The sequence below is a fragment of the Ammospiza caudacuta genome, chromosome 2 (genome assembly GCF_027887145.1).
Source record: "Ammospiza caudacuta isolate bAmmCau1 chromosome 2, bAmmCau1.pri, whole genome shotgun sequence".
Classification (NCBI taxonomy): domain Eukaryota; kingdom Metazoa; phylum Chordata; class Aves; order Passeriformes; family Passerellidae; genus Ammospiza; species Ammospiza caudacuta.
In genome coordinates, this window is record NC_080594.1 from 90,283,629 (window position 1) to 90,298,754 (window position 15,126).

Genomic DNA, 15,126 nt, shown 5'->3' on the forward strand with positions numbered 1-15,126 from the left:
AAATGTTAGTTATTTTTCTTGGCAGGTGGCCAGAACCCTGTATCTCTCTTTCCTCCCCTCTCACCCTCCTCCTCTCCCCACCCTCCGGGCGCACACACACCTCTCCTCTTCCCATCACCCACAATTCAGCCCTGAGATGGGCTAACCCCCCCATCTTTGGCTGACATGGTGTGGAGAAAATAATCAGGTTATGACATCCTGGAAGTCTGGAAGTACTGAACGCTCCCAATCATTCTTCTCTTCCTTTGGACCCATTTTGTTTTGTTTCCCTGCCCCAAAGCCCTGGGCAAAGCCAGCAGCCCCCACACACAGCAGTGCTGGTGCCCCCGCCAAGCATCAGCTACGGCGGGTTTCAAGTTGCAGCAGCTTTCGCCCAGGGTAGAGAATTTCCAAAATGTGTTACCCTGGCAACCAGGAATTTTAGCCCAGCAAAAACCAGCACCACGCACACCGCGACTCCAACGTGCGAGACGCCGAGCTTCCATTTATCATTTTCTTCAGAGAGAAAATACAGCGTGGGGTCGGTGGTGTCGTGTCTGCCTTCTTGGAGGCATTGCCAGTGAAACAGGCTTCTTCCCAGCTACCTGCACCTCCTGATTGTCCTGGCAACCCCTCTTTAGCCACTGCATTCTGAGCTAATACATAGCTCATACAAAATTCCTAATTAGTCTCTTACAATTGACAAAGTCCAAGGAAAACAGTCCCTAAGAGAAGAATATGCTCTCAGTATGATACAGGAAAACATTTCCTCAAGCATGATGATATTTTGTCCAGTTAAGTTGGTCAGCTTCACTCTAAATGGCATTTAATGAACATTGGTGATACAGAAACATTTTTTGACTTGGTATAAAATTAGAAATTATGCCCTGCATAATATTAAGTTTTCCAATGGGACAAAAGCTGCTGTTTTGGAGTGAAGGTTTCTCTTGCATAAAAACACTTTCCCCTTCAGCTTTGAGCCAAGGGTGGCGTCAAAATGAGGGCAGCTTCCTGCAACTAATTATTTTTCCCTACCGTGTGAGGAGTACAGATAGATAGTAAAGGTGAAGGTGCTGCATAAGAGGGTCTGTATCAAGGCTACTTTATAAATAAAACTCTGCATTGAGCCATAAGGGTGGTTAGTGCAAGCTATTTGTTATATCTGGTGGAAGAGAGGGATAGCATTTAAAAATAGGACAGTGAAAGCCCTATCTCACCCCATCTAAATCAAACAAAACTTCCCCAGACCTCAGTAGTACTTTTATTTAGCATTCACCTATGCCCATTTTTGTCGAGATCTCAAATAATGCTTTTTTGGTCTGACTCGAAATCAACAGAAGCTCAATTTTATCCCAGGAAAACCACAGCTGCAATTAAGGTCAGATTGGGTTTCCATATGTTTTCTTTCTGAACCCAACAAATCAGCTCCAACTCATCTTCTTTCAGGGAGATCATATTTTTGAGATCTTTTTATGACTTTAGGTGCTATTTAAAGATTATTTTTACTTGTATCACTTTGACTACTGTGTGTCTATATTTTTTACATGGCAAAAAGATGACCAATAATACAAATTTATTCTTTCTCCTTAACTTTGTAGACCTTAAAGACAGATTCAGTCAAGATGTGTGTGAGCAAATGTCTTCCAAAAAAACGTCTTTATAGCATTTGAAGAAAATAGACTTCTTGGTGTCAACTTACAATAGGGTTTTTTTGTGAACTATCGGCAGCATTGTGCTCTGTAAACTCAAAAAATCTGTACTCAGAAAAGGTTAGGAATTGGCAGGAAAGGTTCACATCAGCATTGTGACAATACCACAGTGACTCTGATGCATCCCACAGGTGAAATCACTTCATTTTTGGGGGAAGTTATGGTAGAATTGTATTTTAACAGTCTATATATTTAACACACAGAGAAACACTCTGTACATGGACTAAGGGTAAAATTTCAGGGAAGACAGCAGAAAAGAGGAACTTTTTCATGGAAATTTGAGAGCTGAGGAGGGGGCTTTAAAATTTTATCTGCCCTTGCTTGACTGGCTGAGCCGAGTGAGAATCTGGCTGTGTTATGGGCTAGCTCTGCAAGCTGAGGCTCAAGTAAACAGGTGGAATAGTGCAATGAAACCAGCCTTCTTCTTCTGCCAGAGACTTAGTTCATGGATAAACACCAGACTTTCACTTCTGCAATTTTAAAGACCTCCATCACTCTGAAAAACACTGCCTTCATTCATCATAGTGAGGGGTTGTTTTCTTTTTTTTTTTTTTTTCATGGACTGCATGACTTCTCTCAGAAACATCACAGGTATACATTAAAAGCCATTGACATATTGAAGGTTTTAGAAACAAAAACCCCCCAAAATTATCATAAAGGGTGCTATTTTGTATTGGCTACCATCCTTTGGAAGTTGTGCTTCTCAGCAAAGCAGGGGCATTGGTGGCTCATAAGCAGACTGATGTGCCCCAGGACAGCCCTGGATAGAGCCCGTGGAGTTACTAAAAGAGTTTTCACCAAATCACTGGCTGATGTGTCTGCTGCAGATGTCCTTGCCATCTAAAATGCCCACAAGCTGAGCTGTGAGAGATTAGGAAATTGCCCCAGTATCTTAATCGGAAAGCTGAAAAGTGGATTATGTCCCATAGAAGGGTGTGCAGCCCTCTTTTTTGGAACCAGCTTCCTCACTAGCATGGATTTCACCCCTTCCATTGTCCTCCAGGCCCATCTGTTAGCTATTTTCTGGTTCAATTGACTTGATCCATCATGATTCTTTTGGCAAACAAAGAGAAGGATATTGAAGATGTACCGCTGGAGGGTTTTTTCCTCCACCGTTTGCATGTTTGTCCCTTCTCTATTTGCCATCTCTCCCTCCACTTCAGCAAGACTAAAGCCAAAGTCTTCTAATTTAAACTGTTGACCCTTGTCCCAAGACTGAAACTCTGGGGAGAGGATGGGAGAATGGTGATGGGGCAGGAGCTGCCACTGATCACCAGGTCTGCAGGTACCTGGGAAAGGCGGCAGCTTCTGCTCTCCCTTTCTCCCTACATGTGGCATTCCTCAGGACATTTACCATTCACTACCCATGTGTGTCCTTGAAAACTTCAACTACTACCCATTTCCTTTACTGTTCTGGGTGAGTAATCCTCAGCTTTTTTTACAGGACATTACATTTTTCAACACTTTGTACAAATATTAATGAGATAGTCTTCAGGGTGGTCTAATTATTTTAGCTGGGGAAAAGCCCAAGGTTAACTTAAAAATAACTTGCACCAGGGCTTTCAGTGAAGTGAGGTGGGATTAAGGCTACTCTTCCAGCTCCCAATGTCCCATTAGATTGCAGTTGTTGCCTGAGAGACTTGAGGTCAAGACCCCACGTCAGCCAGATGTGAGAGGACAAGCTCTCTGAGGGCTAAGGGCTGGACGCTGAGCTGGCAGCACCTGCTCAAACTGATTGCCTGTATTTGAGACTGGCTCTCTCTGTTCTCTGCAGGCATCTTGTAACCCCTCTGCCTCAGTCTTCCCATTGCAGAAGGGGGAAGCCAGCAGGTGATTTCAGCTGTTGAAGCCACTCTGAAGATAGAACGGGCAAGACAAGAAAGGAAGAAAGATGCACTGCAACATGAGATGCTCGTGCCAATATAAACGTGTCACATTAAGCAAGAACAGCAGTGATGTTGCTCCAACATGATGTTTCCTTCCTGAAGGAGATTCAGGGTGGTGAGAATGATGAGCAGGTGTTGGATGGGCAAGAAACTGCAGCACTAATGTCTGCAAATGGGCAGCTTAGAAGCTGCTGACTTTAGTGCTGTTAATGAAGATTCCTCTGAGGAAACCATTCTGCACGTGATGCTGGGGACCAGTACATGGAGGGAACAGAGCCAACATCTATTTCTGCCTGGCAAAAGCAAACAAGCCAATACACACACACACACACACACACACACTGTGATCCCTGTGATTCTCAGAGAGTATTAGCAAAGGACAAAACCTGCACAACTGCCATAAATTATAAAAGCCTCCCTCAATCTTAGTTAATTCTCTTGTAAAAAGGGAGGGAAAAATCTGGAGCAGCTCAGCATGAAAACAATGGTGGGAGGGTTAATAAAGAGACAGCACTGAGGTATCTGGTTGCTAGCCCTGATATCATTAAGTAAGTGCACTAGAAATGTCGAGGTAAATGCATAGCAGTGAATCACAGTCAGGCATGATTAACCTTGGGTAGTCTGAACTGGAAATCATTTACAAACACAAAGGTACTGAAGAACATTGCAACAGACAGTACATCAAAAGTCATTCCAAGAGCAGGAGTCACGCTGGGCACTTTGTATATTTGTGCTATTTTTTAATTATTGTCATATTTTGCACGTGGGAAGATGGAAGATCCCAGATCTCCAGCTCAGGGAGGCATTTCTGTGGCCCTGCAAGGTCCTCTGAAACATGTGCACTGGTTGGAATCACTTTGCCTTCCACAGAAGTGTCGTAAAATTTAAAGTTTTAATTACAACCATTTGAGGCTTACTGAAAGGACACACAGATCTGTCAAAAAAAGACTAAAATCATGTAACTGCAAATATCAAAGAACCAAAGGCCACTCTTCCTTCATTCATGCCCATGTCTTAATGCAGCTCTCCAGATTCTGGTGGTAAAAACAGGGGGAGGCAAAGAATTTTAATAAAAATCAGATGTTTTAAACAAAATTTGTGAAAGTTCTCTGACCCTTGAAAATTGACCCTCTGATCACGAAACCAAAAGAACAAAACATCACTAGATATTTCTGATCAGTCCTAAAAGTTTGGAAATGCTCAGCAAAGCTATAACCATATGACCCACAGAGAGCTATATATATTGAGTACAATGACAACAAAACCCCTTCAAATACAGAATTCTCATGGCTTTAAAAGCATTCAATTACAAGGAACATGAATCAACTGGGGAAGACTCCAGACAGCTTAACACTTCTGTATTGTTTGCACCTTTTATTGCTATTCTTTAGTGCCAGCTCAGGTGATTATTGGGAATGCCAAGGCAGTGAAAGCCATAGGAATATTGTGCAAAACGATACAGCTCTGCTTAGATTTCCTTCCCACTTTTACATCAGTCTTATTTTCCTAGATCCATCTCTGTCATCCTTAGGATTGCAATAACTGCCCTTATTCATTTGCCTCATTAGGATGCTGCATCAATTAATATGCATAATCTAATGCCTACTATTTTTTTAATGTTTAATATTATTATCAGTGGAGAGCTATGTCATAATGAGTCTGTCTAGGGAGTTAGACACACAGGAAAAGCCCCTGTGCTTAATGCTGTTCCAAATGATTCCTGTACCCAAAGCCTCTGAACAGAGCACGATGCACTCTCAGTTTGTGTACTCTGGGAGGTTACAGACAGCACCTCTGCTCCTGGGGCTCCAGGTCTCAGGGTTATGATTGTTTTTGAGGACCTGGAACCCAGTAGCAAGGCATGAGGGTTATCTTGAGGGGAGATGTCATGTTAATGCTTGGTTCACAAACGCCTCACTGCCTGATTCAGGAGGGTAATCAACCTGTCCTTTGAAGCTGCATAAATAATGTTTGGATGGAGGCAGTATATCTGCACCGGGGATGAATTAACTGCCACTGAATCATATAAGCTTGGCTAGAGTGTGAGGCTTGTAAAATGCCTGAGGAAAATAAAAAATACATTTTCAAGAAAAAAACATTAATGTAATCCTCCCTATCTTTTCTGTAGTTTTCCTCTAGGCAAACATGACTTTGGGGGAGGTTTTTTGTTGCTGTTTGTTCCTGTTTGACATGGAAACGCTGATTCACGGCGAGGTGCATCCACAGTTTCTCCATGTCAGCCCTGAATGTGCCATCTCTCTCCTACATCAGTGTTGCTCCTTTTTAGCACCCCTGCCAGGAGTTGCCAGCTGGGCTCCTTTGACACTCTGAGAGGAGTGACACCTTGCAAGAGTGATACCTTTTTACCCACAGGGACCCCTGGCAGCATTCCTGCCCCTTGCACAGCCCTGAGGCTTCCAGCTGGGCACTGCTGGAGCTCTTGCCCAGGCATGGTCTTCTCCAGGTGCATCAGGGCAGAGAGCACCCATCTGCAGAGAGACCAGGCTCACAGGCCCATGTGCAGGTGTGCACCACAGCTTCTCCTGGCTGTGCATCGTGTGCGCAGGTGCGAGTTGCTGCAGCCCCAAAAGAGCAGACGAGTTCTGTATTTGTGACTGCCTGATACACCAGGGATAAAAAGCTGTCCTAGAAGGTGGTGGAAAAGAGAAGAAACCCAGGGTAGCATAAAGAGAACTGGGGCATCAGTGTGTGCCTACATATCAGTGTGGGTTACTTTCCTTCACTAACACTCACAGATCCAGCCTTTATTGAGTAACATACACATCTTTAGTTTGCTAATGGCTTTTACTTGTCTTCAGTTTCTGATCTCTGGTTTTCTCTTCTACTATTCCCAGTTTCTTATCACTTTCTGAAAACTTGATGTTTGCAATTCCTTTTCCAACTTAACTGTATCAGTTCCACTTTCCTCCTTATGTTTTGACACAACACTTGTTGGCTCCCTTCTTCTCATCTCCTTTTTTTTCTCCTGCCTCCCTTGCTATAGAATTTCCCTAACTAGAGGGGCCTCTGATTCCTGAATGCAGTAATTTATCAACAGTAACAAGTTGTTTCTGCCACTAAAAATTTTCTGTGAACCAATGTATGCTGTGGGGTAGCCTTAGAACATAGAACAATTTAAAGATAAGCATTAGAAATATACTGTATCTAGTAGACAGCAGTTTCAGAAGGTACCAAGATCTCTTATTAGGCAAGGAACCTTTCACACCTAACTAGATTCTGGCACACTATATCACCCAGTATGTAGTCTCAAATCCAACCCATAACCATATTGGGGTGTACCTCTGAACCCGTATTTTGGGTTCAGAGATACCACTGTTGTCATTCAGAAATCTTACAGGATTTTAATCTAATGCAGAAGAAAAGAACAGTCCTCATCAATAAAATACTAACTAGAAAAAACACTGTGGAGGATGGCTTGTGTTTTACATATTGCTAAATATCAGGAAAAATAAATGTGTTCATTTCTCCAAAATACCTCCAGATGGCATTAAAACCCTTCTTCTTTTGGTCTTTATTGCAATATTATTTTTAAAAATGATAATTATTGAAATCATTCTATTAAATGTTCCCAGCAATCATGCTATCAGAAGGCATAAGGTTGCTAATGCTTAATTCATTTAATAAGTTTGCCTAAATGTGCTTGCATACTATAATTACATTCCACAACACAATCTGCAGGACAAGCCATTTCTTACACCGTGTCAAATCTTTTCCCAGATTAATTTCCAGAAGATTTTTAATGCGTATTTGCAGCAGAAATCAAAACGTCCCACAATAAATCACTGTTATTGTACCTCCTTCTGTGACTACTTTTGGCCATGTAACAAATGGTGACACCTTGTGAGATTTACATGATATAATGCTCTGAATTTAAATAACAGGAATCAGAAAACATAAATTATGGGCCAGATGCACTCTAAAACTCACATGACTGACTGTTACAAGAACTTCTCTCTCTCAAATGGGATTAAAAAGGTGAATGATTTTGCAGAAATTCATAATGCTCCTAACTGGTAGTTATTAAAAGAATTCACTTATCTCGCTTAGTTTGGAAGACTGATGCTATTTTAAAATTTTTTTAGCTTGCAGCCCATCTGTTTCATAGTCTGGTTGATGTTGGCAAAACAATTCAGTCTTTTGTATACTAGAGTAAAAAATGGTAAAAGCTTCTATTGTTGCACTAAAGTGAAGGTGAACACTGATATATTACAAGTGCCTGTTCCTATCTGTTTCTTGACTTCTTTCGTTAATTCAAAAACATCAACAAAATCGTGAGAGACCAGAGATAACTGTAATTGGATTTCAAGTAATTCAGAGGTGAAGCTGCAGACTGCAGTCTTTTAAAATTACATCAGTACATCAAAGGCATATGTGACATGATGTTTTTTAGCAAGTGTGACAAACTCCAGCAGCATTAAGGTAATGTTGAAGTAAGGTTCTAAAGGCCAGCCTTGCCCACCCACAAAAATAATCTCATATCTATTCAGCATGATATGAAGCCATTTCACTTGCAAGGATTGCTGACTTACCAGCATGCAGAAGTTCTAGGAATAATTAATGTTTAGTCATTATCTAAAAAGCCGTTTTACGAAAAGCATCAGTGAAAGAGCTTTATCTTAATGAAAACAAACAAATTCTGTTTTGCCCAACAGATCTGATAAAAACACAGCTGCCTTCTCCAATCTTAAAAGCAAATGTGACTTACGATGTATGGGTTGCGCTTTTCTCTGGGGTCTTTGGCTCTACATCACTTTTCCCTTTAAAAGAGAAGAAGAAAATGACATCAGAATTGGGTCAGCATGAAAACTGCTCAGATGTGACACATCAACGCTTTATTCACTGCTAGCACTGACCACTCCTGCCACACACACAGACAGCTGTGGAGGCAACCACAGGGGCACTGCTGGAGCGTTTGCAAGCAGGGTCTCAGTCCTGACTTGACTCTTCTCGTCACTGACAAGTGCTCCAGAGATGCAGGCAGAGGAACTCCACAAGAGGAGGTGCTTAGACAACACAGACCTTACCAGGGAGAGCAGACCCTGGAGCAATGGAAAGGATTTCTCTAGGGCCCTACAGCTCTGCTACTGAGAGTGTACTCCATACAACATGCACTTGCTCCAGAACCCTGCTCCAGGAACAGTAATTGTTTCATACAAAGCAAAACGGCATCAGCAGGGGACAGTAAGGCAGTGATCAGGGCACAGTTCTGCCAGTGGATATTTTGGTTCAAATTCATTTTGACACATTAAGGATTTGATCTTTAGCTTCTGTAGGTGGGGGCTGGGGAAGCCCTCTTTGCTATGTTTGGCTTAGGCACTCAATGCCAGGAGAATCCAAGTCCCCAAATGCTTGGGAAGCACCAGAGGTCCAAGGGATGCCTCTCCACATTTCGTTATAAATCATGTGGGTCCTGGTATGCTAGCTTGTGATGATCCCCATCCCGGGTCCAAAATAATGTATCTGCCCAACACAACATAGTTACATAGCTCAGACAGTGGGAGGCAGGCTGCTGGCAGGTGGGGTTGTGCTGCTTCTGCTGAGCCAGGCACAGTCCCTCTCTCTCCTTTCTACTGCCTGCCAAAACCCAGCAAGGCTGATGTTTGCTGTAGTTATTGTTCTCTGAGTAACCTGAGAAAGCTGCACTCCAGTGTAAGATTTCTGTGTAGCTCTACCATGGATTTAGAGGGTAAGCTACTCCCCTTGAATCACCTTGAACTTGAATCCTGGACCCAGTGAATGTGCAGATGCTGCTGCTTTTGTGTGTTGCTGGATGCTAATAGCTGTCTACACGTGAGTTTATGTTGCCTAGCAGACAAGGAGGCACAGAGGTTGAATGTGACTGGTTTACTAATGGATGTGTTTTTCTCCATTACCCTATAATGAGCTGTGTTAAGCCAAAATGCACCTATTCCTCCTGAAAAAACCTGAGAAATTCTTATTTTGGTCAGGGTGTTTTGGTGCTGCCTGATGTGCTGTCGTTGGGTCGAGTGGGTGCTGGATACCCAGTCCATGCACATGAGCATTGCACATCATCTGTTTGCTGCTGACGAAGACCTCACCCTGAGTTTCCACAGCGCAGCAGCTGTAAGGGCACCTCTGGAAAACTTGCTCTTGCCTTCAGAAGAGGCAGGACTCTGCTGCCAGTGTTCATCCACTGCTGTACAGAAGGAAGCTGAAGGACACTCTAGACAGTGACCTTCTGGAGGCAGCTGACTTGTAGTGGAAGTTCTGAGTATCTCAAACACCTTGACACAGTGCTTTCAGATGTCATCCTCCCCTCTGGTAGGGTTTGTGTCTGTCCAACTGAGGTGCCTAAACTTTACTGAACAGGATGCGCAAAACTCTGGATGACTTCAAAACCACCAATGCCTACATGAACCTCTAGGAAAGCTCAGCATTCACTGTAAGAGGACAGCTAAAGCCACCTAAAATTTAGGCATGAGCAGGGCATCCTCACAGGATGGAACACATCCACTCCATAATCTCTAGGTCACCCTTCACTTTCAGCAGAGACCTCAGAAACTATATCCAGATAGTGAAGTCACGGGCTAGGAAGCTGTTGCTAAAATATATTTTTGTCAGCCTTCTGGAGCCTGGAGCCCTGGAGCTCATCTGCATTATGGTAATTTGGAACAAGAAACCAACAGTAACAGTTGGCATATATTCAAAGATTTCCTATTTGTAACTTGGGTCTTTTCTAAGTGATGAATTATTACCATGAACACTGGCTTGTTTGAGTGTGAGAGGGAATATGGATTCCTGAGTGCTTTGCCAGCAGAGTTCACATCAGTTCTACTTTCAGCAATGTATGTTAATGCAGCAACAAGGGAAACAGCATACGTACTGTGAGGAAACAGAATGTCTGTGATTTAGCCAAACTGGATATTAATGGATTACCCTACTGTAAGCATTTGTAGCTGCTTTTATGCTAATTGTCACTTAACATACTTCTGTGTGGAGAGGAAGGACAGAGCCTGTACAGATGGTAGAAATGCATCAGTACAGCCTATCAGAGTAGAAAATCTGGCCGTTAATGCTTTCTCTGTTCTTACCAACTTCATTCTCACTTGACTGAAATGTGGAAATTTTACAAATGTGTATAGCCTAAGCATAGGTGAATATCACAGATATGGTACAGATAATATATTTGGATAAGGGTATGTAAAAGGTAATTACCTGTTACAATAACTTGGCTTTTTTTACACTCACTCGTGGCCAAATTAAGATTTACTTTTGATTTTTTCATGTACCTGTCAAATGCATGCAGGTACCATTGAGGGAGGCTGGCATTTGCTGAACTGCTAAATATTCTCTAGTATTGACTGCTTCTTATGGGCAAATTTGTGTGAACCATTGCTTTTCTTAGCCTTTTTGGAATTAACAAAGAACATGCTACCCACCTTGCTATGGGATTGCTGTTAGCACATTTTATTTCAGATGCTAAGCACTGAGCATGTCTCCTGAAACAGGTGTGTGTCAGTGGGTGTATGCAGAAAACACACAGTGGAAACAGTCAGTCCACAGATCCTTAGCCACAGGACTGGGAGGTCTTTGCTAGTTTCTGCCTCATCTCACACAACTTCTTACCCAACCTTTATAGATACAAGCAGAAGATGTGACCAGACTTCTCAAATTTCAAAATAAATTTCAAATGAACTTTTGTAGGATTCCCCTGTTGAATAGTGGGTGGCCAGAAAAGGAGTTTTCTCCTCTTAGTTGGAATTTTGGTGTATCACTCAACCAGATTAAATTTCCCTTTCTGGGTAACAGGGATAAATTATATTTATTGTGATGGAGTTGAATAATTTCAGCTATTATGAGTTTTTAAATGCTTTGATTTCCTTGTGAGGGAAGGATGACAGAAACGCAAATGCTATCCATGAGAAAGACAATGTTGGCAGTTGCAGTAAAACCACTGCAAATGACAGGCTCAAGAGCCACTCCAAAGAAGTCAGGGTGCAATGGGAAAAAACAGCTAATTGGGACTCTGAAGATGTGCACTTGGATAACACAATACATTGACCATTAGAGCTCTTTCTCACAGAGTAATTTGCTAATATTTCCTGGCAGGACCTCTGGACCCATGGAGAGAGAAGCCCACACTGGAGTGGGTTTGCTGGCAGGACCTGTGACCCTGTGTGAGACCCATGCTGGAGCAGCCTGTTCCTGAAGGAACTGCTCCCTGAGGAGGAGAGACTCATCCTGGAGTAGTTTAAGAGAAGCAAAGCCTGTGGGAAGGGCTCATGAAAAGTTCATGATGTTCATGTGGGAGGGAGCGCACATCAGAGCAGGGAAGAGTGTGAGGAGTCCCTTCCCTGAGGAAGAAGGAGTGTCAGAGACCAGGTGTGATTTGATTACCCGACTGCAGCCCCCATTCCTTGGTCCCCTGGACTGCTGGTGGGGAGGAGGTAGAGAATTTGGGAGTGAAGTTGAGCCCAGGATGAAGAGATGGGTGAGGAGAAGGTGTTTTTAAAGTCTGATTTTGTTTCTCATTGTCCTACTTTGATTTGATTAGTAATAAGTTAAATTTATTTTCTCAAGTTGAGTCTGTTTTGCCCATGACAGTAATTGGTGAGTGCTGTCTCCCTGTTTTTATCTCCATCCATGATCTTTTTGTTGTATTTTCTCTCCTGTGTCCAGGAGGGTAATTGAGCAGCTTTGGTGGGCACATGGTGTCCAGTCAGGGTCAACCCACCACGCATCTAAATAACTTTTTCCCAAGTTTCTCTTGAGTTTGACATACATGACTGGTAAAGTCTATATCTCATTCTAACTGTGTTTAATCTGATATCTTATTCCAGCACTTCAACAGGAATTCTCATGGATACAGCTCTCAGAGGTAGTCAGGCTCTCTCTGTGATGTAAGAAAATGTGTCTGGGCACCCAACAGTGATGCTAACTTTGCCACCAATGAAGAAAATATTTCTGCATGGGTCCAGCTGTTTTCCACTTGGTTGCCATCAGCTAGGCAGTACCAAGTGTAGCTTCTGCCCAACTGCAGATTTTACTGAGCAGGATGAATGAAGAGAGGAGAAACTGGAGTATGGGGATGTAGGAGGGATGGGAGAATAGGAAGCGAAGTGGGGTTGGAGACCACAGGAGTAAGAAACAGGGAAAAGTTGTAAGGTTATAGGATCAATTTTGTAATACTCAGGAATTCAGGTTTCATTAAATCTGCAGAACAACCTATTTTATTCAAGTGTTGGAAGAAGGAAATACTCAGCTAGGACCAAAGCTGGCCAACTACTGTGGCCTATGATGTCATTGCAAAGCCCTAAGCTCAGCTAGTGTGTTTGTCATGCTTATGCCTCTGCCTGTGTTTGCATAGCCCTCTCTATTATGGTTCTTTTGTGCTTCTTTCTCTCATTACTGTATTCATTATTTTCTGACAGAATCTCATACCCTTTGCCTTTTATTATTTCCTTAGTGCTGGTACTTGCAGCAATATCAAACCAATGCCAGCAATTAAGTGACACCACTGCATGTTTCTTCACAACATTGTCTTTCTCATGCTGACCTTTCCCCAGTGAAGAGTCACACCATTTTAAAAGCATGTATCTTCCAGTCTTGTCTCTCTGGATGTTTTTTTCCCTCATACAGTGGCTGACCAGACCCTTTCAAAGCCCTATCTATGAGCTCAGGGCATTTTTCACCTTCAGTCACAGCCCTGCAATTTGCAAACTGGGCTTTGTGTTGGCTGACAGGTCAGGAAGCTAGCAAAATAATTCTTCTGGTTGTGATAATTTTATGTGGGAAGTAGGCTAGAATCATCTATTTTTCATATGCAAGACAACATCAACAGCCATCAGAGGTGTCAAGGGAGAGGATTAATATTTTGTTTCGCAGAACAATTCAATCTTCCTGTTCAATACAGATGTTAAGTTTTTTACCACAGTTAAATGTTATAAAAGTGCTACTGATCTGCACCATGATTTGTAAACTGGAGTCTACTGGAAAGCCCTGAGCAGGAGCCACACAAGCACCCATCACTCCCCTACCCACACTGCTAGCCAAAAAGACTCATGGCCATAGGGTCTTTGAAATGTTATCTAGTGTTAGTTTGGCAAGATTTATGCACCTTATTACTGTGCAATAGCCACAAAATATACCATTGTGTATGAAAGATAAATGATTATAAGTTTTCTGCACAATTTTGTGGCAGTCTAGATATGACTGTGCAAGTAGGTCAGCTCTTTTCTGGCTTTCCAAAAAACCCACTCTTTTGCTCTTTCAGTCATTGTCATTTACATAATGGAATAGCCATAGTGAAATGAAAACTTTTTGTTCTCCCCAGGTCACCTAAAGAACTGACATTTTGATGGTCACTCTTCAGTTCAGCTCTCCATATTTGTCCATAGCTGAGTGTTGCCTGCTGAGGCTTTGTGCTGTCCCAGTCTTCCACTGATCCCTTACTTCATCAGCCACTTCTTTTTCTAAGTCATTGTCTACCCCTCCACCCAATGAAGCCAGAAAATGAGTTGGTACTTACTTGTATTGCTGTGTCCTGTAGATCCCTGTTGTGACTCCTACGGTAATAACAGAAAAAAGGGAAGGTGTATTATTTTTTTGCAATTTTTTTTTTGCTGCAATACTTATTGGACATAACCTTAACAGTACAAACAGCACTGATGATTGTTCATTTGGTTTCAAAGTAATTTTAATTTACAAGAATAAGTCCAATATTTATTGGAAAAGCCATTAATTATTAGGCTTGTAAACTTATTTCACAACAACCCCTTAATGGTGCAATTCCTTGTACAGCTGTCATGACTTTCCTGCTCACTATTCACGTATTGATCAGCCAAAACTTGTCCATTATCTTCTACAAGTTCAGATGAGAAGACAGAGGGAAGGCCAATATTGTTTCATGGACCATTGGATTCCTGAGGTAGTAGCACAGCTGGTCTTTTCTTTCCACATGTTCACATTGACAGCATCAGAGAATGAAAATACAGACTAGTTCTGGTTCCCTGAGATTACAAGGTCGACCTTGTATGACAACAGCAATATCTGTGAATGTGGTGCAATAAATCAGACCACTTTTCCCTCAAATGCAAATGTTACCTCACTCTGTTTTACTCACAGAATTTGTTTGCATTCACAAAAATATATATTTTAAAAGCCTAAATACAAATATAAACCATAGCAAAAAGATAATTAAATCAAGGGAAAAAACAATACTTTGCCATGAATGGCAGCAGGAAAAGTATCCCGTATGTAACTCTGCTTCTGAATAACCCAGACACACACAGGAATGCCACCTCATATCCATGCTGCAGTTAAGGCTGCCCAGAGAGGCCAGGCACCCACAGGAACACACGTGGTCTTTTTTGGTGAGGAATTGGGCACTGGACCAGATCCTGATCCACAGACACAGAGGGATGAGCAAAACACAGAGCTCATGGGGAGAGGAGCTGCAGGTCCCAGAGAGTCAAGGATGCTCTGACTTGGTCGGGCTGAGATTGTGCTGCTAAGTCACTCAGGAGAATTCCTCAGGGGCTTGGGGACCCAGGAGCTTTGTGGGCCCTCGA

General features: G+C 42.4%; 1 protein-coding gene across 1 annotated transcript in view; it reads right to left on the reverse strand.

Moving 5' to 3' along the window:
* AFF3 (ALF transcription elongation factor 3) overlaps positions 1-15,126 on the reverse strand; it is a 266,456-nt gene that overhangs the window by 106,254 nt on the left and 145,076 nt on the right. The window contains exons 6-7 of the mRNA XM_058825605.1: positions 14,085-14,121; positions 8,301-8,352 (exon numbers count right to left, since the gene is read on the reverse strand). Coding sequence (XP_058681588.1) covers positions 8,301-8,352; positions 14,085-14,121 — 89 coding nt within the window. The remainder of the gene's footprint in view (positions 1-8,300; positions 8,353-14,084; positions 14,122-15,126) is intronic.